This window comes from Actinia tenebrosa, unplaced genomic scaffold (genome assembly GCF_029948245.1).
Source record: "Actinia tenebrosa isolate PJP-AT-01 unplaced genomic scaffold, QUT_ActTen_1.0 PGA_scaffold7__59_contigs__length_16204524, whole genome shotgun sequence".
Classification (NCBI taxonomy): domain Eukaryota; kingdom Metazoa; phylum Cnidaria; class Anthozoa; order Actiniaria; family Actiniidae; genus Actinia; species Actinia tenebrosa.
The window spans coordinates 5796364-5821614 of record NW_028292584.1 but is presented as its reverse complement, the minus strand read 5'-3'; the positions used below and the strand labels follow the sequence as shown (position 1 = coordinate 5821614).

The 25251-nt window shown below is 37.1% G+C and overlaps 3 protein-coding genes across 3 annotated transcripts; 1 reads left to right on the top strand and 2 right to left on the bottom strand.

The window, feature by feature from the left end:
• The first annotated feature begins 1012 nt into the window (after positions 1 to 1012).
• LOC116297310 (secreted frizzled-related protein 3) lies at positions 1013 to 7464 on the top strand. The gene is made up of 4 exons (XM_031705528.2): positions 1013 to 1781; positions 4933 to 4998; positions 5725 to 6008; positions 6860 to 7464. Exons 1-4 carry the CDS (start codon positions 1322 to 1324, stop codon positions 6974 to 6976), a joined length of 927 nt encoding a protein of 308 aa, XP_031561388.1. The 5' UTR covers positions 1013 to 1321; the 3' UTR covers positions 6977 to 7464.
• A 6830-nt stretch (positions 7465 to 14294) lies between these two features.
• Positions 14295 to 16521, bottom strand: LOC116297297 (sodium channel modifier 1). Its single transcript, XM_031705508.2, has 4 exons — positions 16458 to 16521; positions 16288 to 16358; positions 15991 to 16079; positions 14295 to 15392 (listed from the first exon to the last, which is right to left on the bottom strand). The coding sequence occupies exons 1-4, from the start codon at positions 16506 to 16508 to the stop codon at positions 14647 to 14649; spliced, it is 957 nt and encodes a 318-aa protein (XP_031561368.2). The 5' UTR covers positions 16509 to 16521; the 3' UTR covers positions 14295 to 14646.
• A 4856-nt stretch (positions 16522 to 21377) lies between these two features.
• On the bottom strand, positions 21378 to 25022 carry LOC116297331 (rhodopsin-like). The gene is made up of 2 exons (XM_031705552.2): positions 24151 to 25022; positions 21378 to 22712 (listed from the first exon to the last, which is right to left on the bottom strand). Exons 1-2 carry the CDS (start codon positions 25020 to 25022, stop codon positions 22535 to 22537), a joined length of 1050 nt encoding a protein of 349 aa, XP_031561412.1. The 3' UTR covers positions 21378 to 22534.
• Between the last annotated feature and the right edge of the window lie 229 nt (positions 25023 to 25251).

Here is a 25251-nt window from a genome sequence, read left to right as displayed (position 1 = left end):
GCGCTCATCCAATTAGAGAGATGGCACTTGAAATGGCATTTTCGCGGTCACGGCACGGCACGTTCCTACTTGATGACTTTTTCATAGTCCTTTTATAAACAATGGTTTATGCAAACGTGCAAAGGGGCTCAATTAAATGCGTCACCTTATACACTATCGGTTATCATGTTCGAATTCTTGCAGGGCAAAATAATTTAAAGCGAAATGAACGGGTCGCATTGCGCGTCATAGGCTTTTTGCAGACGTTTGAGTTTACGTTCAAACTGATATGCTGTGATATCCTCCTTTGTTAAGCAAAAAGTAAATAAAATAAAATAAAATAAAATAAAATAAAATAAACGTGCTTTCCGCTTTTCCTCAGAAAGCGTTATCTATTCATCTCGTCCGGTCTAACTGTACTAACGTTACACACAGACAGAACAATTTTCCAGACGCTTGAATTCACGTAAAGATATAAATATTCTGTGATTTCCTCTTCATCTTGAATCAACAAAATAGGTCAAACAGCAAAGCGTACGGACTCTTCCTTGAAGAGCGTTATCTATTCTACGTAAAAAGGCATAGTTTTCCAGAAAGCCAAACGGACACACACAAAAAAAAACTTGACCTGCCTTATAAACTATATCCAAAACCGGTTCTTTCTGTTTTTATTCTATTTATTCTATTTTTGCTTTAACTGGTATTCCCTCAAGAGAACAGTAGAATTAGTGCTAATGAACTAAACGAAAGAAAGAGCGCAAGGTATTTTGGTAGCTGCATTAAATGAAGCTATAGAAAAATGGCCTATTGATTTTTTTAGATGGCCTATTTTTGTTTGTTTATCAATGTGATACGTACCACAAGAGATTTATTACCCGAATATATATTTCAGCCTCAGTAATGTGCGGATTAGGAAACGACAATAACTGATTCCACTTGACCTTATCCACGTCAAACTGACTGATATCATTAATATACGTAATGTTTTCTTCATTTCTAAACATTGCTATCTTTAATTGAAATATTTTCAAGTTTCTTGATAAAGAAATGGTATTAAGAATCAACAGACGCTAACTTCCTGATAAAATGCACCAATTTCTTCCAGCACAGGACAACAACGGATCTATTTCTATGATTTCAAAAGGCTAATCGTCATTGAGAGGCCAGTGATCGAGCAACGAGGTCATTAAGCACAGATTGTTTGTCTGGTTTGACAATCCAAGCGTAGACACTGAAGCCAGTTGATCATAGAGGATGTGCGGTCACTGCCTGGCCGGTCTAGTATAAAACGCACGACTTCTCCAGAAGGACACAACTTGGAATCAGGACTCAAAGAGCAACGATGGGGTTGGTGTTTTTATTAGTCGCGTTTACGCTGTGTTTTGGCTGTGCGCACTGTAGCTACAGCGTCCCTAACACTTGTCAGCCTATCAGGGTGTCGATATGCAAGTCTCTTCCATACAACATGACGCGATTGCCAAACCTACTCTATCACTACACTCAGGAAAGTGTCGCTGCATCTGTCGACAACGTGGAGATTAGAACCCTCATAAACACTAGTTGTTCCGATGCACTGGTTTTTCTACTGTGCGTCTACCATCTTCCAATATGTACAAGTGGGTTTGATATTCCTATACCTCCGTGTCGATCAGTCTGCAACAAAGTCAAACGCGAATGTACGCCATCCCTTCAGCTGTTCGGGCGCAAATGGCCCAGCGACGTCAACTGCGAAAACATGCCTACATACGAAAAAGGAGTCTGCGTCAAACCGGAATCTTTCGTGAGCCATCCTCCAAGACCTGGTAAGTAATACGCAGATGATGTGCGCTTGTGATTATGATTCAGTAGGTTTAGATAATTCATCGGTGGAAGCTAGAGACCAAACGCATGTGAGAGATTGGGATTCGATCACTTTATCTCAGTTCGCCGGACTGATGACTGACTCCTTAATGATGGGAAATATCGGTCTTCAGATCCACTTAAAGGGAGAAGAGTAGAGTTAATGTAAGCAATCAATCAGTCATTAGTCATTCTTCAAATACGAAGCAGGCAGGGAATCTCGATGTATCCAGTTTTTGCCACATTATGGAGCATCAAACTCCGCACTTGATGATTTGAGATGCAAATATCTGTCGATGTTTTGAAGCAGGGTAGAGAATGATACTGCAAGTCAGAAAACATCGAGTTACAAGATAAAGGTTAAGAAATGGCGAAGACATGCTAAAAAAACCCAGAACAGACAATAAATCTTGCCATACTACTACACGTATATTTTGACATTATTTGGCCGAGCTTATAGAACTTGCAAGAGCCAAATATTTGTTTTTGGTCAAATTCACAAAAATAGGTAAGAAATGATCTATGAGTAACGATGCCATACTAATATCAGTAATGAAGGCACTGATTATATTTTGAGAAAATCATTAAAAAAGAAAACTACTAATTAGCAAAATAATAAAAAGAAAAAGAGAAAACTTATTAAGAAACAAAAAGAAATGAAGAACCGAAACACCAAAAAGAGGAAAAAGGATTTGAAGCAAACTAAGGGAAAAAATTGAAGACATTTTTTACATCCCTAATGATAAAACTCATAGATTTCCATTTGTTTTCCCAATGCGGAAGGGAGCTAGCTTCCCTAGTAATAAAGCATTGTGTTTCTAGATCTTATTTCTTTTTCCTTTGTTAGTCTTACTCGTCTTATTCAACTAGTACACTAAAATCTCTAACACTGAGGATCATTTTTCGTTGGATGTAGGCGGCTTTTTTTTTGTTGTTGTTGTTGTTGTTTTTGTTTTCGTTTTTGTTCAAGAAAATAGTGTTTGTTGTATCCAAGAAATATCGTACAGCAGCAGGAAGAATAGAACATGCCTTGAATAATTTAGCCGCGCTTCCAGACGCTTGATGAGCAATTTTATCAACAAGAGGACCGACCCCATGTGGGAGACCCCAGTGAAGGTCGTCCTTTGATCGTCACTCTATTTATATAAAAGGAAATGATCTGTCTTAAAACTGCCGCAAAGGTCAGCCCTATAGTCTACATCAGTGACAAAATGCACCTAGTCACTTATCACCAAGTAGAATTCTATCTATGATTAAGGCCTGGATTTCATTTTGTGCCAAAAAAAATTTTGTAGGATTTGTTGGCTTTTTACTTTCTTCATTTTGGGTTGTTTGATTTAAGTCGTTAGTTAGATCACTTGGGGTATATTTAAGAGCAACGTTTATCGCAGTCATTTGGTTAATTAATTGGATAAGAAGTAATTACTAACGGCAGATCAGGCACTGAATTAAAAATCTCCCCTGAAGCACCAATTTTGTCATTCTTATTTGATTTTAAAATCTTTTGGATTTAAGACATTTTAATTTTACAGACTCGGTTATAAAGTGGGATTTCCTGTGACCAAAGAAAAAATGTTTTATAATATCACTAAACAAAGGTTAATTTTATTAACGCGAATGGAATTTATCAAGGCAACTTTATTGAATTGAATTTTGCGTCGCCCCTAAGAGTATAGTTATTTTCACGTGCGGTTATTCTTCGTGGTCAGTAAGCGAGTTTCGCGTGAAAATATGGCGGGAAGTGTGACGTCATTTCTGTTTAAAGTCGCTTCCGGGTTTGTCAAAAGCAACGCTGCTGTGATAAGAAATATGGCACAACGACGGTACAGAAGCGCACACGCATTTACGCTGACCCAGGATCGGTACTGCATCAGGGTGTACAGCATTTTCTAGCAGTTAGTATTTTACAGTTATACGAAATCCGACCTAGAAGCGATTACTTGCGTCATCAAATTAACTGAACATATTTACGAACCTTAAAGCTTTATCGCTACTCTGTCTCTGGACTGATCTAAGTCAGGGCACAGCTATAACTCATTTGATTTTAGCTTTTTGCGGAGGGATGAAAAATGGAGAACTTAGAGACGGCTCGAATCGAGAGAGAGATCTAACGAAGCCATGCAAGTTTCCGATTCTTTCATGTTTTTGGAAAACTTTTCTTAAAAAAAGAAAAACGCGACATCTTTACAGCTGACTCCGACACTAGACAACTAACATGTAGTGTATTCGTCAGTCGATTCCACTGTCGACTCTAGTTAATCGTAGTTCATGCAATCATCCCATTAAATAAACAAGGGCTATATTTGCGTGTATTTGTTTAACTATTCTTAGAACATGTCTTAGTTCCCACACTCAGCCATACCGCACGCGAGGGTGAGCTGAAACCTATCGCGTGGGAAACAAAAACGATCATTGTAATTTCATTTCAAGTCCATACCTACAACCGGATCATTCATCTGAGGCAATCAATCGAAGAATTAATTTTTGCCCTTGGGGTGAGCGCTTCATTTGAATTTACCGTGAGAGGACAACCTGGAAAAACTATCTGAACTAATCCGATTACGTTGGCGAGTAAATGAGATCTCTTTAGTAATAACTGTCGTTTTGGAAAAGGCGCATTTCCTGCGAAAGTTTATCGTACTGATTTTAGAGGACTCTAAGTACAGGAGGGGTCAATGGGTGGTCGTGACGTCTGTTTTGGTAAAAAGTGGTCCTTATCATATTAATTAAATATGACAAACGACGGAACCATTGATCAGCTCGAGTCGATGACGATTACATGGCAATAGGATATGTCACAATAGAAGGGACAAATTATCTGTGTGAAGAGGAGTGGAGAACGCCAGTACTATCAAGTGATGCACTTGGATTTGATTGCGCTGCAGTCTAAAGCCTACTTGTCCTACTTTTTTTATGGAACGGTTTGATGCGCGCGTAATACATATATAAACTGTGCCTGAGATTGTATAACACTTTGACTTTGACATTGGCTTGCACACTATTTGACAAAATCAGTTGACACGCAGTTGCGGCGCCTTTTGATATTCATTTGATCGATTAATAACCATCTAACCCTAAATGATCCTGATTGCATTGTTCTTGGTTTAAATATAGTTTGCAAGTGCAACAAGGACACGTCTATTAACCAGAGGAAGTTCACGGCCAAGGGATTTAAGTTCGGTGAGTATAGATGGGTTACTTCATGGAAAAACCTCCTCCTCCTCCTCCTCCTCCTCCTCCTGCTGCCTCTCCTGCTACTGCTACTGCTACTGCTACTGCTACTGCTACATATATATACTGCTACATAAATACCCCGGGGGGGGGGGGGGGTACTCCCCTATATTCGCTATACGGGGTACGTGCCGCCAAACAGGGTATATGGTTTTCAGCGATTCTACTCTGGAACAGTGTATATAAAATCGCGCTTGCTCTGGAACAGGATATATGAAATCACGCTCTCTCCTCTCTGGAACAGGGTTTTCAGCAATCTTGCTCTGGAACAGGGTCCAGCGATTTTTACTCTGGAACAGGCTCAGCGGCACATCCCTACCCTAAACGGGCAAGAGTAAATCCCCCCATCCCCGGGAAAAATATACTGCTACTGCTGCTGCTCTTACTGCTGCTGTTGCTGCTGCTGCTGTAGCTGCTGCTGCTGTAGCTGCTGCTGCTGCCAGTCAATACTAGTGCTAGTGTATGAAATGAGGGGATGCATGTGGGAGTCGAAATTTAGGGGGGATCTGGTCGAAAACGATTATTTGCGTCTAATGGGTGCACCTCTATTTTTTTTCATTGAATGAGCCTTGGGGGGGAGGGGGGGCACCTATAATTTTATATAGTATTGAGACGCTCTGGCATAAATGATAATTATTGCAGCCTAACAGAGATTTTTGTGTCCAATGCTATTAGTGGTAATCGCAGAAGTCAATAGCATCACCGAGACACCCAGCGAAAGAAAGATCCTCTTCGCGCACAAGAAAACAATTCATAAGAGTCTGGTAAAGCTTGGCAAACGAAAACTAACGATGTATACTAACTCGTCGTGTCCGTGTCCTGTACTACAGACCAATCAAACATACCTGCTGATGGGACATGAAGACACGACGAATGGGAAACTGATACTGGGGCCAGAGAGCTTTGTTTATCCATGGCCTACAAACGGGAAAAAAGAAAGGAAATATAGACAGATAAAGGTAAGATTCTCCTCTGTAAATATAAACTGCCACACCCTCCCCCCTCCCCCTAATAATTTTGGCAGAGCAGGGAGAAATATACCTCTTTACCTTGGGCGTAATGTTTTCCTATTTCAGACCACATGTCATTCCCTAGAGTATCATTTCTTTGTTTAACAGTTGCAAATCAGAAGACAGAGTAATAGACCTCTTTACCTTGGGCGTAATGTTTTCCTATTTCAGACTACGTGTCATTCTCTTGAGAGAAGATTCTTTTTGCTAACGACTGAGCAGCGTCAATTTCTCGTGCAACTCCACCCTCTCCTCCCTGCCAAAAAAATCGTTGGGCATACGATGTACGAGACTATGCTGCATTCGTTGTAACTTGTCTTGCGCAATGGTTACTTTTTAAATGAATTTCAATAATAGGAATTATTTTCTTTCCCTGTGAGAAGAAGAAATAGAAAACAAAAACGGAATAACATTAAAGTCGTACTACTTCATACTCGCGCGCGTAAGCTGCAAACCGCATTTCCCATTACTTAACATATAGACATCAGTTTTTTATGTGTCTGCCCTCTTATTGACGATAAATTGCGCCATCACATTGTCAAAGTAGCGTGAATCCACATACTACTTTGACAATGTGACGACGCAATTTATCGTCAATAAGAGGGCAGACACATAAAAAACTGATGTCTATTTGTTAATTTAACAATAACAAAAACGATAAAAACGTCTCATTTTTAGCGATCAAAAGGACTAACGGAAAGAGCGCGCGCTCGTAAATAACCAATCAGCCCGCGAGAAATTTGTAAGTTATTGTAAAAAAACCCACATCTTGTCAAGTCATCGTATCACTTTTTTTCCAGAAAACCCTCCGAGCCCCTTTGCGCAATCTTCTGCAAAAGCTGGAACAAGAACTCAAGAAAAAAAGGGCAAAGAATAACTTGACAAAGCTGAACAAAAGAAAAGCCAACAGCACTTGAAAAAATACCTTCCTTTGGTACTGCTTTGCCAGTCTCATTGTTCGACCACTTTAATCCATAAAAACTACTTTCGAACCTTTTTAGAGTGCACGCACTAAACCCGTGAAGCTAATACTAATTTTTAGCACTAAATAGTGATAACAAAACAATATAAAACAAAGGATTCTGTATAAAATAGTACTAATTAGAGCTAATTATTGTGCACGGGTTTAGACTAGTGCTTGCACTCTAATGTGTTTTGAAGATAATTTTTGTGGCTTGGTAAAAAAAAGAAGACGCTAGCTTGGAATATATTAGGATAGTCTGCCTTTTTAGTGTGCTTTCCCTAGTTAACTGATGCCAAAATATCGAGAAGCTGTGAGAAATTATCTGGTTAAAGTGCACATGAACCATTGACAATACTTTCACTACCGATAATACTTAAGAGGGCATGTCAGTAAAAATCGAACAAGAAGCGGCCACGGTTGAAAAATCGATTTTTGCTCAAATTTTGTCCAGATGTGCTTTATTATATCACAAAATGCACTGCATAGTTTTTTAAGGAAAAAATATTTTTATTTTTGAGAAAATGCCGTTTTAAAAAGTCCTCCCGAAATCGCCATTTTAGCGGCCAAAATTTGCGTTGAGTTTACCGAGCGAGTTCAGTACAAAAATCGATTCTAATCAACTTAAAACCCCTAAAACCGTGTTCTATGCTATCTAAATTTCCGGTTACGTGACTTACAGGAAATTTGAGTTACTTTTTGCGACATAAATAATCTTAGCTTTAAGAGTCGTGATTCTAGGTGATTGACGATATCCCCCAAACAAAATCGATTGTCACCATGCGATAAAGCTCCAAATCCAACAAGCTTCCGAGGGTTAGTTCTTTAAGAAACAAGCTTTCAATTGATGTAAACATTTCTTTGGGCAAACAAATATTTGTTACGCGACGGGTCATTCAAATCTTCAATTTTTGACCTTTCGAAGTCATACGCCATAACTTCCCATCACTCACAAAATCAAAGAATCACGCCTGGCTAATCTCTTATTCTTACTATTTTACCTTTACAGGCCAAAAAATACACTTGTTATAGCATTTCTTACCTTCTTAAGGTGAAAATGTGGTCTATTAACCTCGGTATTCGTTATAATGGTATCACAAGTCTTGACCATTATCTGTCAGTTGATAACTTCCGTTTACTATCCAATATGTCAACGGTCCAGCGCTTACTAAACGGCGTTTAAAACCCTTGTCAAACAGTCAAGATTGTTTTCTTTTTTTATCTGAAGTTCTACGATATCATAATATATCAATATGATTTCAAAATTTATGGTACAGCTGAATTTCCGTATCGAATTCAGAGTACGTAAATAACTTTTAGTAAAGCGCTGGGATGTCAGAGAAAGGCAAATGGGATTTACCGTCCCTACCCTAGAAAGTCGTAGTCTACCTGATTAGCATATAATCGCAGGCCATTTGTTTACGTACTCTGAATTCGATACGGAAATTCAGCTGTACCATAAATTTTGAAATCATATTGATATATTATGATATCGTAGAACTTCAGATAAAAAAAGAAAACAATCTTGACTGTTTGACAAGGGTTTTAAACGCCGTTTAGTAAGCGCTGGACCGTTGACATATTGGATAGTAAACGGAAGTTATCAACTGACAGATAATGGTCAAGACTTGTGATACCATTATAACGAATACCGAGGTTAATAGACCACATTTTCACCTTAAGAAGGTAAGAAATGCTATAACAAGTGTATTTTTTGGCCTGTAAAGGTAAAATAGTAAGAATAAGAGATTAGCCAGGCGTGATTCTTTGATTTTGTGAGTGATGGGAAGTTATGGCGTATGACTTCGAAAGGTCAAAAATTGAAGATTTGAATGACCCGTCGCGTAACAAATATTTGTTTGCCCAAAGAAATGTTTACATCAATTGAAAGCTTGTTTCTTAAAGAACTAACCCTCGGAAGCTTGTTGGATTTGGAGCTTTATCGCATGGTGACAATCGATTTTGTTTGGGGGATATCGTCAATCACCTAGAATCACGACTCTTAAAGCTAAGATTATTTATGTCGCAAAAAGTAACTCAAATTTCCTGTAAGTCACGTAACCGGAAATTTAGATAGCATAGAACACGGTTTTAGGGGTTTTAAGTTGATTAGAATCTATTTTTGTACTGAACTCGCTCTGTAAACTCAACGCAAATTTTGGCCGCTAAAATGGCGATTTCGGGAGGACTTTTTAAAACGGCATTTTCTCAAAAATAAAAATATTTTTTCCTTAAAAAACTATGCAGTGCATTTTGTGATATAATAAAGCACATCTGGACAAAATTTGAGCAAAAATCGATTTTTCAACCGTGGCCGCTTCTTGTTCGATTTTTACTGACATGCCCTCTTAAGTATTATCGGTAGTGAAAGTATTGTCAATGGTTCATGTGCACTTTAACCAGATAATTTCTCACAGCTTCTCGATATTTTGGCATCAGTTAACTAGGGAAAGCACACTAAAAAGGCAGACTATCCTAATATATTCCAAGCTAGCGTCTTCTTTTTTTTACCAAGCCACAAAAATTATCTTCAAAACACATTAGAGTGCAAGCACTAGTCTAAACCCGTGCACAATAATTAGCTCTAATTAGTACTATTTTATACAGAATCCTTTGTTTTATATTGTTTTGTTATCACTATTTAGTGCTAAAAATTAGTATTAGCTTCACGGGTTTAGTGCGTGCACTCTAAAAAGGTTCGAAAGTAGTTTTTATGGATTAAAGTGGTCGAACAATGAGACTGGCAAAGCAGTACCAAAGGAAGGTATTTTTTCAAGTGCTGTTGGCTTTTCTTTTGTTCAGCTTTGTCAAGTTATTCTTTGCCCTTTTTTTCTTGAGTTCTTGTTCCAGCTTTTGCAGAAGATTGCGCAAAGGGGCTCGGAGGGTTTTCTGGAAAAAAAGTGATACGATGACTTGACAAGATGTGGGTTTTTTTACAATAACTTACAAATTTCTCGCGGGCTGATTGGTTATTTACGAGCGCGCGCTCTTTCCGTTAGTCCTTTTGATCGCTAAAAATGAGACGTTTTTATCGTTTTTGTTATTGTTAAATTAACAAATAGACATCAGTTTTTTATGTGTCTGCCCTCTTATTGACGATAAATTGCGCCATCACATTGTCAAAGTAGCGTGAATCCACATACTACTTTGACAATGTGACGACGCAATTTATCGTCAATAAGAGGGCAGACACATAAAAAACTGATGTCTATTTGTTAATTTAACAATAACAAAAACGATAAAAACGTCTCATTTTTAGCGATCAAAAGGACTAACGGAAAGAGCGCGCGCTCGTAAATAACCAATCAGCCCGCGAGAAATTTGTAAGTTATTGTAAAAAAACCCACATCTTGTCAAGTCATCGTATCACTTTTTTTCCAGAAAACCCTCCGAGCCCCTTTGCGCAATCTTCTGCAAAAGCTGGAACAAGAACTCAAGAAAAAAAGGGCAAAGAATAACTTGACAAAGCTGAACAAAAGAAAAGCCAACAGCACTTGAAAAAATACCTTCCTTTGGTACTGCTTTGCCAGTCTCATTGTTCGACCACTTTGATCCATAAAAACTACTTTCGAACCTTTTTAGAGTGCACGCACTAAACCCGTGAAGCTAATACTAATTTTTAGCACTAAATAGTGATAACAAAACAATATAAAACAAAGGATTCTGTATAAAATAGTACTAATTAGAGCTAATTATTGTGCACGGGTTTAGACTAGTGCTTGCACTCTAATGTGTTTTGAAGATAATTTTTGTGGCTTGGTAAAAAAAAGAAGACGCTAGCTTGGAATATATTAGGATAGTCTGCCTTTTTAGTGTGCTTTCCCTAGTTAACTGATGCCAAAATATCGAGAAGCTGTGAGAAATTATCTGGTTAAAGTGCACATGAACCATTGACAATACTTTCACTACCGATAATACTTAAGAGGGCATGTCAGTAAAAATCGAACAAGAAGCGGCCACGGTTGAAAAATCGATTTTTGCTCAAATTTTGTCCAGATGTGCTTTATTATATCACAAAATGCACTGCATAGTTTTTTAAGGAAAAAATATTTTTATTTTTGAGAAAATGCCGTTTTAAAAAGTCCTCCCGAAATCGCCATTTTAGCGGCCAAAATTTGCGTTGAGTTTACCGAGCGAGTTCAGTACAAAAATCGATTCTAATCAACTTAAAACCCCTAAAACCGTGTTCTATGCTATCTAAATTTCCGGTTACGTGACTTACAGGAAATTTGAGTTACTTTTTGCGACATAAATAATCTTAGCTTTAAGAGTCGTGATTCTAGGTGATTGACGATATCCCCCAAACAAAATCGATTGTCACCATGCGATAAAGCTCCAAATCCAACAAGCTTCCGAGGGTTAGTTCTTTAAGAAACAAGCTTTCAATTGATGTAAACATTTCTTTGGGCAAACAAATATTTGTTACGCGACGGGTCATTCAAATCTTCAATTTTTGACCTTTCGAAGTCATACGCCATAACTTCCCATCACTCACAAAATCAAAGAATCACGCCTGGCTAATCTCTTATTCTTACTATTTTACCTTTACAGGCCAAAAAATACACTTGTTATAGCATTTCTTACCTTCTTAAGGTGAAAATGTGGTCTATTAACCTCGGTATTCGTTATAATGGTATCACAAGTCTTGACCATTATCTGTCAGTTGATAACTTCCGTTTACTATCCAATATGTCAACGGTCCAGCGCTTACTAAACGGCGTTTAAAACCCTTGTCAAACAGTCAAGATTGTTTTCTTTTTTTATCTGAAGTTCTACGATATCATAATATATCAATATGATTTCAAAATTTATGGTACAGCTGAATTTCCGTATCGAATTCAGAGTACGTAAACAAATGGCCTGCGATTATATGCTAATCAGGTAGACTACGACTTTCTAGGGTAGGGACGGTAAATCCCATTTGCCTTTCTCTGACATCCCAGCGCTTTACTAAAAGTTATTTACGTACTCTGAATTCGATACGGAAATTCAGCTGTACCATAAATTTTGAAATCATATTGATATATTATGATATCGTAGAACTTCAGATAAAAAAAGAAAACAATCTTGACTGTTTGACAAGGGTTTTAAACGCCGTTTAGTAAGCGCTGGACCGTTGACATATTGGATAGTAAACGGAAGTTATCAACTGACAGATAATGGTCAAGACTTGTGATACCATTATAACGAATACCGAGGTTAATAGACCACATTTTCACCTTAAGAAGGTAAGAAATGCTATAACAAGTGTATTTTTTGGCCTGTAAAGGTAAAATAGTAAGAATAAGAGATTAGCCAGGCGTGATTCTTTGATTTTGTGAGTGATGGGAAGTTATGGCGTATGACTTCGAAAGGTCAAAAATTGAAGATTTGAATGACCCGTCGCGTAACAAATATTTGTTTGCCCAAAGAAATGTTTACATCAATTGAAAGCTTGTTTCTTAAAGAACTAACCCTCGGAAGCTTGTTGGATTTGGAGCTTTATCGCATGGTGACAATCGATTTTGTTTGGGGGATATCGTCAATCACCTAGAATCACGACTCTTAAAGCTAAGATTATTTATGTCGCAAAAAGTAACTCAAATTTCCTGTAAGTCACGTAACCGGAAATTTAGATAGCATAGAACACGGTTTTAGGGGTTTTAAGTTGATTAGAATCGATTTTTGTACTGAACTCGCTCGGTAAACTCAACGCAAATTTTGGCCGCTAAAATGGCGATTTCGGGAGGACTTTTTAAAACGGCATTTTCTCAAAAATAAAAATATTTTTTCCTTAAAAAACTATGCAGTGCATTTTGTGATATAATAAAGCACATCTGGACAAAATTTGAGCAAAATCGATTTTTCAACCGTGGCCGCGAAATATCGAATTTGTTTGATTTTTGCTGACATGAACTCTTAAAGTAAATACTTAGATGTTAAATTATTTTAAGATATTTTATTTTTAATAATATTTTTAGAACTGTTATTAATACTTAGGGATTTAGGGATCTTTAAACTTAGTCCCCCCCCCCCCCCTACCCCTCCCTTCCTTAAAGTTTTGGCCTTGCTATGGGCCTCGCATCCCAATAAGCTGTCAACAAGAAAAAGTGATTAGCAGCTTGAAAAAAGAGCAATAGTTATAGCCTAATGGATATCAATAGCTATTATGTACAGAGTGGTTTTACTTAATTGACCTGGTAAATTATTACTAGTCTAATTATACAGCTTCTCATTAATCCCCTATAGGTAACTGTCCAATTGTTTTCTTAATTGGACAGGTCTTGTTGATATGGGATTAATTAGGCAGCTACATAATAAATAGGTAATGGGATTTCATGCTCTTCAATCAAGAAATAATTAGAGTCGAAAAATTCCTCTGACTGCCAAATTGGACTCGGCCTATGGTTTCATCCAATTTTGGAAGTCCTCGAAATTTTCCTCGTCCAATTATTTCTTAATTGTACAGCATGGAGTCCTATTACATATACTAATAGGGCTAGTAAATCTTAAATCTCCTTTTGTGTCTATTGGACTATCACTAGCCCTCCTCACATCCAGACTGGTTCACAGGCTAAGTGAAACTACTCTAACAAACTGCTCGTTTCTTGTTACTAAAAAAATAAAACCACTAGTACTATAATGATATCCAGATTGTAGGATTGAGTTTGGCTATTGTATAATGCTTAATTAGATCAGTGTTGTAAATAGATTGCTTCTTAGAAACATGAGAAATTCAAAATATATTCCTTTAACTGTTCTTGTTGCATAATTTATCATTTATTATGTAATTCTAAAATTCACAGGGCAGGAGAATAATTACAATAGCTGGAATGTGCAAGTTTAAATTAGTAAGAATTAAGTTTGAAGGAAGTAAGTTCAAAACTCACAAAGATATGAATTTTTTATATGTATATAATTTTCTTTGGGACCCCATAGTGGAGCTACTCTGTGGGGTTTCCCTGCCACTAATTAGTTTATAAAATAAAATAAAATGAAATAGAATAAAATGAAATAGAATAAAATGAAATAGAATAAAATGAAATGAAATAGAATTAAATGAAATAGAATAAAATGAAATGAAATGAAATGAAATGGAATGAAATGAAATAGAATAAAATGAAATAGAATAAAATGAAATAGAATGGAATGAAATGGAATGAAATAGAATGAAATGAAATAGAATAAAATGAAATGAAATGAAATAAGTTAAAATAAAATAAGATAAAATCTAACTTTCACATTAACACATTTGTTAAAAACTTCAGCAAGAGTTTTCTTACAAGATTCTCACATTTACAAAAATCATTTCTTTGTTAAAAAGTTTAAAAATTATTTCCTTCAAACTTCACAGTTAATATTATTATTAAAACTATTAATATTAAATGCTTATTATATTAAAATGCTCTTTCCAGTTATGGGCTAACTATTTTTCTGTTTTACTTTAATTTTGAATTGATACCGTGTCTTTCTTGTTGTAACAAGCTTTATCTTATTTCTGTTACGTGGTTATTTTGTTTTGAAGGGTTTAATTTGTTTGTCGTCAAGCTCCAAATTCATTATCCTTGGTTGTTGTTTCATTGCCTTCATGCCTCAGGTGCCTTGCAATGCCAAAACAGAGCCTAAATATCCATAACAAGCCCATTATTACTCAAACAACATTGTTCTAGGAGAAGGTGGTTCATCTTCATCAGATTCAAACTCTGCATTTTCATCTTTTTCCCATTTCCCATCCGTCCCAAGAATCCACCCTATTTGTCTTAGTTTAGATAAATACTGTGCTTTTGAATTTGCATCAAGATGGTTGAGAGTAGAGTGTTGACCATGAGAAAAAAAAGTTGATGGATTTGCTTTGTTAGAGATTGTCAGATCATTGGTTTGACTCGTACTAAATGTAGTTGTGTTACTTAAATGATTTAACTCAGTATCTTCCATATTTCTACCATTATTGCAAACTGGATTAAACTCAATTCCTTGTGGATTATTTTGCTTTGTCAATGGGTTCACACTGAGAAACCTCTCTCTTTTTGGGTTTGCTTTCTTTGATACATCAGGAGCGTTGTACTTCAAACCAGATGCTTTCCTGTTCACACAACTACTTGTTGAACTGCTTGAAGATTTTTCCAAACCAAAGCTTGTTGATTTACCAAAAAATGGCTTACTAGTATTTGTATCTTGATTGCACATTAAATCTCTCCCTACTCCACTAGCACTCTCATTTAATGAGGGATTTTTCAATGAAGATTCATTCAGTGCTTGCTCTTTTTTCATCTGTGTGAGTCCAAGGAGAGGGTTTTCGGCAAGATCTTGCCTTGTTTTTAAGAAACTTTCCTGTTCTCTTTTTTGTCTGATTTCAGCATCTTCTCTTGCTCTTTCTAACTTGATAAGGGAATCTAAATAGTAAAGTGGTTGTAGTATTCAATTAATAGATATTTTCAAACAGCAGCAGAAGAGCAAGAACAATAACAATGACAGCAGCAACTATGACAAACAGAGATTTTTAAATCTTGCTGTCTGGGTAAATGACTAAGTTTATAACTTTCACTGGTGAACCCAAAAAAATATTCAAGGGAAATGGATATTGTGCATGGCCTGAAATTGGAAAATACGATTTCTTTCTTTCTTTCTCTTTCTTTTCCTTTCTCTCTTTATTTTTCTTTGTTTTTTGGTATTCTTGTCCAGATTATTTTTCCTTAATTTTCTTTTTAAATAGTGGTTTGTTTTGGTTGATGAACCTGCCATTAAAAATCAAAACATATCAATTTGACAGATGCACCTTTGTACCTTTGGCATACAGTTTTCCCATTTGTGTCATTCTCTTGAGTATCATTACTTTGTTTTACAATTGCATATGAAAAGACAAATCAATATGAATACAATTCAAACAAATAATCTTATTCTTAATAGAATGATATGTGGTCTAAATATAAAAAATGGGAAAACACTACAGCCAAACAAGCAAATGAGGTTTATTGGATCAAAATAACTTACTAGCAAGGTGCTTTTTCCCATTGCGATGAATACTCAGCATAGCAGTAGTATCAAATATTGGTCTGTGGCTGCATACAAGACATGCTAATCTAACAATTACACACAATGATAAAGAAATAGTTAAAAAAAATCAAACAAACTTCATGGGCTTCCTGTGTGCTCTCAAAGTAGAATTACCCCAGAAACAAGATTTCAATCTGAAATGAGTTAGAATCAATGAAAATATGATAAAAATATATAATTAATGAAACAAATATAAAAAGTAATGCTTGCTACTAGCTTTAAAAGTATTCATACTTTCCATTTTTCATTAAAATCGCTTCATCAGAAGGAATGGACTCCAAGAGCAAATCATTTACTCGACGTTTCTAAGACAAAAACCACACAAATTGACGTAAATTTAAACACTTGGACTACTAAAAGGAAAGAATGTTAACTCAATGTTCTATATATTAAATTTAACGAACTTTTTGAAGCTTAAAATCATCAAAGTCATCAGCTACTCTCTTGAACGACATCTTGGTTTTACAAAATACACAGGGTGACCAAATGACACCATTCTGAATAGCCGTTTGGAGACTGGGCAATGCATTGGAAGCAGGTTGTGCAGACAAGATTATATAACGAAGTCAGTTTTTAAAGGGAAACAGGCGACGTCATTTTGAAATATATCTTAGCTTTTTCGATTTGATTAAAGACAAGAAGACCCAACGGAGGGGCAAATCAAACGTATTCTTTTAATTAAAGTAATGTCAAAGCTTTATTGCATTAAAGTCTTTTAATAATAAACTCATAACAGAAAATAAATGTTTGGCTTAAAACATAGTGGTGTGGGGGAGGGGGGTTATAACCCCAACTCCTACCCCCCCCCCCCCCCCCTGCCTCTAGCCTGCGTTGCCTGTCAAGCCTTATGATCCTATGCCATGGCTTACCCATGTTGTTTTCAATAGTATCCTATATTATCATTGAACAATGGAATGGATAAGAGAGCAAACTATCTTGGATCAGTGAAGCAGGATATTACTATATACATACAGGACATGCATTTTTTTTTTTTTTTTGACAATGTTTAACACATCAAAAATGAAAAGTAAATGCAAATTATTACCACGTATATCCAGTAATGTTTTGAGTATCTTTTTTTTTCTTGTTCGAATTCTTTTAAAGAGAGACTGTTCTCACTCACTGAACCAAGTAGACTTGAAATCGGAGAAACAAGAAAGTACTGCTTGTCTTATTTCTGCGTTTTTTTGACAATAAATAACAGGGTTACAAAGCGAACTGATCGTAAATAAAACGTTTGAAAATCCTAACGCTTCCTTTGACTGCACCGAAAAGTTGAGAGCGACCGCAACGACTCCAGCGAAGACAATTGGCAGATAACATAGTAGGGATACTCCAACAACATAGGCCATCATCATGGCTAGTTTTCGCTGTCTAGCAGTGTTATTTGTGATGCCAATAGACTGTGCTTGTATTTGATTTCGGTGGCGTTTGACCAACCTGAAGATCTTACAGTACACTGCAATGATGACGATTAGTCCAGGGATCAGGAGAATGACTGTTATCAGAATAGCTTCTTTAAAATAACTCGCCATATTTAGGGCGGCCACTGCAATTGATACTAACCAGGCTAGTATCCCGGTCAAAGTTACTTTCAAAGGTGTCACTATTGAATTGTATTTAAGGTGTAAAAATAACGCCATGTATCGTTCTACGCTTACTGCGACCATTCCAAGAAACGAGGCCCCACAACCGATCCATCCAACGGAAAACAGCAACCCTTGGAAGAGGCAGGATTTATGGAGTGAATAGTTTAATAGCCATCCCAAAAACATGGAAAGGAAGAGAAATCCAATAAAGAAGTCAGCCGTCGCGAGAACACAAATTAATATGTTGGTCGGAGTTCGAAGCCATTTTTTTCTCAACAAGGCAATGATAACCAAACCGTTACCTACGACTATGGCAGGTGATAAAAACCCGGCCAAAACGGTAGCAACTATCGCCAGAATCCGAAATCGTTCGCCGTAGAAGTCAACGTTGTCTTGATTGTGCTGGCTCTTATAAATACAAGTTTGGAGAGCGGTTGTTGGTGAAATTTGTAGCGTGTTGTTCATGGTTGCTTGTAATGAGGAAGAAAAATAAGAATAACAGATGATGATGCTCGCGCGCACGAAAAGTGACGACTTCTCCAGTGCGTAGATCGTTTTCAGAACTTTCAAAATGATTAATGTGATCTCAGGCAAAAAATTTGCCAGCGAAAAATAGTATTTTTTTCGACTAGGATTTTCCCTGGATGTCAACTAAAATATATAGAGTTCAACGAATTAAGTTCGGCTAATGATCAGATCAATATAAACCGGAAAGTGGCAAAAACTAACGAAAGCCTTGACATTCAATGAAAGTGCGTAATTGATTTTGACGCACCAGGAAGAAGAAGCACTCGACAATGAATATGGAATAAAAAAATCTATTATTTGTAAATGACAATGACTCTGAGGACTACACTATATTCTGGGACTAGAACAGGTGCATCTCAACTCAGTCAAGTCGAAATACAATCTAGGACAATTTGATTCAATCTGTCAAGCAAATCTCGCACGCAAAACGTATGGAACACAGAAAACGATCCTTCTAGCTGTCGATTCGGACAAATTTTGGTAACGGCTCGAGATTAGCTCTTTCAATAGAGCTTTTTACCAACGAGCACTATAGTCTAAGAGATAATATATGATGCCGAGGGGGCAACTACTGGAAAATTCATTGACAGTGCGCTGTGCAGCTGTCAGGATCAGTCTTTAGTTTTTCAATGTTAAGCACTTGTTAAAAGCAAATGAATTTGCTCAGCGGTAGTTGGAACAATATGTGAAACACAGACTTCAAATTATTCGTAAATTACAACATGACCCCGCCACTCTATGCTCTATGATTGCCGTCCGCTTGACATCCCATAATTCAAGATGGCCGCCGCGGCATCAGTAAAAAGGTCTATTACGACGCAATGTTAGATTTATTGCACCAAAAACAAAACAAAACAAAACAAAACAAAAACAACAACAACAACAAAAAAAAACAACAACAACAACAAAAGAAACAAAAAAAAACCCAAAAAACAGCGTTTATATCGTTCCCATTATACGAATGCGCACTTATCAAAACGTTATCAAAATTTTGTTGACTTTTCTATTGGATTTGGCGATTTTATCCCCCACATAAACAAGCAGTGACATCATAGTGAAATAGGGCAATTGTTCACAGTTGGAGAGTCCTCAATGTAAGTACAGTTGACATAAATTTTTCTGTTTTTTGTTTTGCTTTGTTTCTTTCTCTCTTAACGCTAACCTAGGTACGCTAATAAATGGTCCTTTGATTAGGAATGCAGTACTCTATAGAAAGATCGATAGGGGAGCCATGGCATTTGAGTAAAAACGTTAAGAGACTTAAAGGATATTGCAGTGTATAGCATGTCTTGCAAAAACTGTCGCAACTTTCAGTCTTACAACAACAAACTAAGGCAAACTGATTGAATTAACCTTTTTCTGTAGTAGCAGCTTATATCAGGGGAAAATTAATATCCATTAGCCAGAATGCCGCATCTTTTTCGCCAATTTATGAATAGTATGATCATTCCAAGTAAGGCTAGCAATCTGATGGACCATCGAAATAGATCGAGTTAGACTCCCCTAGTAATTTTATCCTTTTTGTTTTACATATAGAACGCAGGAGTGATTTAACTTGACGCGTCGGAACCAAAGCTGCAAATCCAAACAACCTGGGTTGCCGTCTGCAGGTTCACTATACTAGAGAGTTTTAGATTCTCGTTTACGGCAAACGTGAAACGTCAGTTGACCATTGAAAAAAATATTTAAAATTAGTGAAAAGGAATCGAAAAAATCTCCAAGTAGTAGATAAACAAAAGAATACTTGTCTTTGTCGAGAAGGTTTGCAAAAGGTAAAAGAAAATGTAGGGAAACGATGAAAACATGGTCACGTTTGCCGTACGTTTGCGGGAAGGAAAAACGTGAATCTTAATCTGCCTACTATTTACAAAACAACCTCTTTGAAAACAACCGGCTAAAAGCATGATTCCACATCACGGAAATTATGTCACTAGAGGAAGTGCACTGACGTATAACATCGCTCATTCAAGTGATTTATCAACATCAATTATTTACGACTTCAACCCCAGAGCTTGTTTTCGTCTTTGGCTTTTCTGTGACTTCAGTCATGATTCTTAATATAGCTATAAAAATACTTGCTTTAAGGATTTCTATTACCCTGAACGGTTGCAGCTTTATATTGCTATTTTTATTCAGGGATGGCGAGCTAGCATTTTTTAAAGGGGAGGGGGGGGGATAAGGTGCATTATTGTAAAGGATGGGTCTTCTGACTAATATATATGTTATTTTGATAAGGAAGAACTCAAACCAAGAGAAAACAGTTAATTGCCATTCTCGTAAAAAGCGTTATTTTTTTAATTTCATTTTATTCTTTTAAGCTGTTTTCTTTTTCTTATTTCTTGAATGTGCACATCTGTAGTCACAAAATTTCGCCTCTTCTTCAACTTCTATAGGTAATACAGTCTAGTTTTATTTGTTTTATTTCATTTGCTTTGCCGAAGTACAAAACTAATTACATTATTGGCTATACACAGACGACTTAGCAATGAGAAAACAATGCAAGGCAGGAAAGGACACGTAACAGTAGCAGCCTCATATATTATCACTAAAGCATGGAAAATAGACCCTTTGCCAAAATAGCGGCCGCGATTTTGAGTGAGTTAAAATTAAACTGAGAGAAAAAAACAAATACCAGCACTGTAAAGAGCACCTTTTCTTTAGTAACTCCAAGAAGATTCATTATGTCAGTGCTGTATTGATATTTAAATTAATTTAGCGCATTTCGATTTTCGGCCGCCATTTTGGCAAGCGGTCTATGACGTAATCGATCAATAACAGCAGTGCAGCACTAGAAGGTCTTCGTTCTCTGGACTGTTGTTTATATCCTGCTGTCGAGTTTGGTTGTTCAGTACAGATAAAAAAGACTTATTTGTGACTTTACTATTTATTTCGCCTCTAAATTCTTAACTTAGATAAATATAGATTAAATACAATATTCTTCTAAATGCTAAATCCTTCTCCTTAAGGGCTTCTTAGCCTTACTAAAGAATTTTAAATCAGTTAAAATACACTTAACCTAATCTAAATTATTAAATTTCTTCTAAGATATACACCTACTCGCAGAACAACGTTGTCATACAAAAATAGAACATTAGTGATTTAGTGGGATAGGAATTATATTAAAAGACAAAAGAAGATCACTGAAGCTGAACTTTTTCTTTCATGTCTTTTAATGCATTCCTTTCTCACTAAATTACTAATGTTCTATTTTCGTATGACAACGTTCATGCGAGTAGGTGTACTCAACTTAACTTAAGTTAAATTAAACTAAATAACTCACTCTCTCTTCTCTAGTGTACTATTAAACCGGCAGTCTCTCAGTGTTTTCTCACTTTACCAGCACCAGTAATGCGTCTATTTGTCGTTCCTCTGGTTTCTTGTTGAATCATGTAACGGCAACAACTCTCATGGAAATTTCCCCACATATTCTTCGGCCTATGCTGACTTGTTTCTTGCTGCATGTAATACAGCTACTGCTTGGCCACTCATCTTGTCGTAATCAAGGGCTTATCTGGGGGGATCAATTATTAGCTACCCCTAAAATTTTGGCTGGATCCGCCCTTGATAATTCACTGAGCTTTGAGCGTTCCTTACAATCTGGCCCAAACTATAGTCACTGTCATCGTTACTTTAGTGTAGTTATTTCACCTTCAGTTTCGTAGCTCCTCAGTTAACTTGAAACTCTTGGAATTATACCACACAAACGTCTTGACCAGTAACTGGTTCACACCACTACCTCAAACTACACACCCACTCGCTTAAATACTAATGAATATGAATAGAGTGCAAATAATAGAGTGCAAATAATAGAGTGACTATAGTAAATCCGTGAAACTTTAGTAATACTAAATAGCCCAATTTCATGCCAATTCCGTTGTTTTCTATTGTTTAATTAGCACTATTTTGTACTATTTAGTAATTAGATTTACTGCACCGCAACAAAATGCGCAAAATCGTGTTTACGTCAGCGTATTCGAAAATTTGCGGTTACGGCCGTCCACACGTATCCGTATTCGGAGGCGTATTCGAAAATTTCCACTCTGGAGACCGTTTTTTGAAAATGTCCGGATACGGATACAAAAATTTTCGGACATGTGTGGACGCAACCCGTATCCGCAAACAAAATTGCGGATACAAAAATTTCCGGATACGTGTGGACGGGGCCTAAAGTTTCACGGTTATATTGTTTGCCGTCTATCTATCTATTTCACGGGTATATTAGAGTGCTCACACTAAATCCGTGAAACAAATTCTAATTTTTAGCACTAAATAGTGATAATTAAACAATAGAAAACAAAGGATTCTGTATGAAATAATACTAATTGGTACTATTTAATGTTCACGGTTTTAGTGCGTGCACTCTATTAAAACACCTTCCCACATTTACACACATTCCCACGAGCCCGTGAATTCGCGCGTGTAACACCCGCACTCCTAAGGGTTTCCATTTCTGTCACGGGTTCATGGACAAAACTTCTCATAGAATTCGATCCACCACTTCGTCGTCGTAGTCCAAGTATTTTCAAGATCGAGTGCCGAAATCTGAAAAATGAGAACAAGTTTTGAGTCAGTCATTTCCTATACTTATTGCTTTAAGGCCCCGTCCACACGTATCCGGAATTTTTTGCGGATACGGGTTGCGTCCACATGTGCCCACAAATTTTTGTGTCCGTATCCGCAAATTTTACGAAAACGGAGACGTGTGGACGGTGAAAACGATTCGAATACGCTGCGTGTGGACGCAAACATTTTCGTATCCGTAAAAAAAAAATTCCCGGATACAAAAATCTCCGGATACGTGTGGACGGGGCCTTAATTTGCCACATATATACAGTCAATGTCATTAACGTTGTCCACCGAAAAAAGACATTTACACATTTACACATTTACACATTTACACATTTACACATTTACACATTTACACATTTACACATTTACACATTTACACATTTAGACTAAAGTGAGCCTAAACTTTAAATGTAAAATTCAACTCGTGAATCGAAAATCCAGAATGCCCCGACCATTTAGTGGGGATTTAAGATGGAGAATTGTATTTCAGCGCTAGCGTTTGTTTTATGACAGAACGTTCGAGGAAACACGTGATATTTCTTTTAGTCTAAATGTGTAAATGCGTAAAATATGTGTAAATGTCTAAATGTCTAAATGTGTAAATGTCTTTTTTCGGTGGACAACGTTAATGACATTGACTGTATATGGCTTATAAATACAGTAGAAAGGCAAGTCAGAGGACAAGAGGTCTGTTAGCCAGAGAAGTAATATAACCTAAATGAATTTATTACATGGCAAGGTAATTCCACGGGCCTTCAATTCCCATCTTGCAGTCCATAACTTAAGGTACGGACCACAAACCCAACTTTTTTGTTCTCCTTGCCATATTATAACACATCTTATTAACCTTCCCCTTGCTCGGTCTGTACGTAACTTATAAATCCTGGTTTCTCCCACTTTTTCAAGGCCCGTGAGCTTTGCGCAATTGTACCATCATGTAGTGGGAAAAACTCGGTCCATAACTTACGGCACGGACCTCGCGCTCGGTTAATAAGACTTATTAATTTATTTAACTTGGACCACGCAGGGAGTGATTGGCTCGGGGTTGAATGGGCTACTTCGACGATACGGCGGCCATGTTATATCGCAAGGTATTATATTATGGGACGTCAAACAAGGAGCGCAAACAAGAAAATAACATGAAATCAGTACTAGACCTATACACCTGAGTCCAAAATGGCGCACGGCCGAGAGTGTTACATGAAAACAAGGCATGCAGGGCCAAATGCAAAGAAATAATATGGTGTCAATGCAAGTCGCTTGTTCTGCCTTTCTTTTTCTTCTTGCATTCAAGAACACAACAATTTTGCAGCTTCAAATTATAAGAAAATACTGTAAATTTGTAAATTGGGCCGTGGATGCCTCGTTTTCCACCGGCCGTGCGCCATTTTGGATTTAGGTGTATATCTACTTTGGTAGAACGACGGCATAAATGAATGGGTTGACAACCACACTTGATTTTGCAGTTAAGGCGGGCACCAACGTAGCTTCCACACCAAAATCCTCTTTTCCTGATATAACAGATATAAAGACATACAGTCCATAAGGTAACCAAGCAATAGCAAAGAAGGATACAGCAAACGCGGACATCCTGTAAATGTTCTTCAAGTTCCCAAGTTTTAAGTTCATGAAGCGGTCATTCATCAAGTTGATGTGCAACGAAATAATGAGGCGAGTTTTCCAGAGATACACAAAGGACACGGATACGGGTAAAACATATGCCACGAGTGTAAGTCCTACGATGTAGATTTTATCAGGAACGCGTTTGGGAGCCCAGTCTGGAACACAGTTAGTTTTAGCCGCCTCTAGCACCATGTTGGTGAGTCCGACAACTGGGGGCATAATAGCAATAATAGAGTAGACCCAGATTGCAATCAGGATTTTCATATAGGGTCGACCACATTGCACTGGCGTCTCTGCATTAATCACAAGGTATTGGTTCTTGGCAATTAAATATATTTTGATTGTGATATAAGTCATAGTAGCAATCATTGCTGTAAATCCAATGCCAGTAAGCAAGCCATCGAGACGACAAACAGCATCGCCGAAGTACCATCCGTTGTTCAAAGATGATAGGAATGTCGTTGGGAAACTCCCAAGAATGATTATAGCGTTAGAGGCCACGATGTTAAGGAGATAAGGTGTGAGGTGTTTGTTGCGGTTATCTTTAACAAGAAGGACTTTGATGGTGATGATTTGACTTATTACTCCCGCGACAAGTAAGATTCCTAGGTAGCACGTCACGAAGGCGTAACCGGTTGGAGACAAGGGCTTGGAGTTCATTCCTGCTCTGTGGTATACGAAAAAGAGGCGAATAGGATATTTGAATTATATATGGCATCACGACTACAACTACCAGAATTCCTTGCACACTTTCTCTTGCTACAATTCCTACGAGGAAATACAAATTTTATGGCATCACGACTACAACTACCAGAATTCCTTGCACACTTTCTTTTGCTACAATTCCTATAAGGAAATACAAATTTTATGGCATCACAACTACAACAAC

Excerpts from the sequence above, each read along its gene's own strand:
- LOC116297297 (XM_031705508.2), bottom strand. The coding sequence starts at position 16,508 with ATGTCGTTCAAGAGAGTAGCTGATGACTTTGATGATTTTAAGCTTCAA. Across the intron at positions 16,359-16,457 it reads ATGATTTTAAGCTTCAAAAA|AAACGTCGAGTAAATGATTT; the intron begins GTTCGTTAAATT and ends TTTTTGTCTTAG. Across the intron at positions 15,393-15,990 it reads TGGGAAAAAGCACCTTGCTA|ATTCCCTTATCAAGTTAGAA; the intron begins GTAAGTTATTTT and ends TTTACTATTTAG.
- LOC116297331 (XM_031705552.2), bottom strand. The coding sequence starts at position 25,022 with ATGAACTCCAAGCCCTTGTCTCCAACCGGTTACGCCTTCGTGACGTGC. Across the intron at positions 22,713-24,150 it reads TATGCCGTCGTTCTACCAAA|ATTTCGGCACTCGATCTTGA; the intron begins GTAGATATACAC and ends CTCATTTTTCAG.
- LOC116297310 (XM_031705528.2), top strand. The coding sequence starts at position 1,322 with ATGGGGTTGGTGTTTTTATTAGTCGCGTTTACGCTGTGTTTTGGCTGT. Across the intron at positions 1,782-4,932 it reads GAGCCATCCTCCAAGACCTG|TTTGCAAGTGCAACAAGGAC; the intron begins GTAAGTAATACG and ends GTTTAAATATAG. Across the intron at positions 6,009-6,859 it reads GGAAATATAGACAGATAAAG|AAAACCCTCCGAGCCCCTTT; the intron begins GTAAGATTCTCC and ends CTTTTTTTCCAG.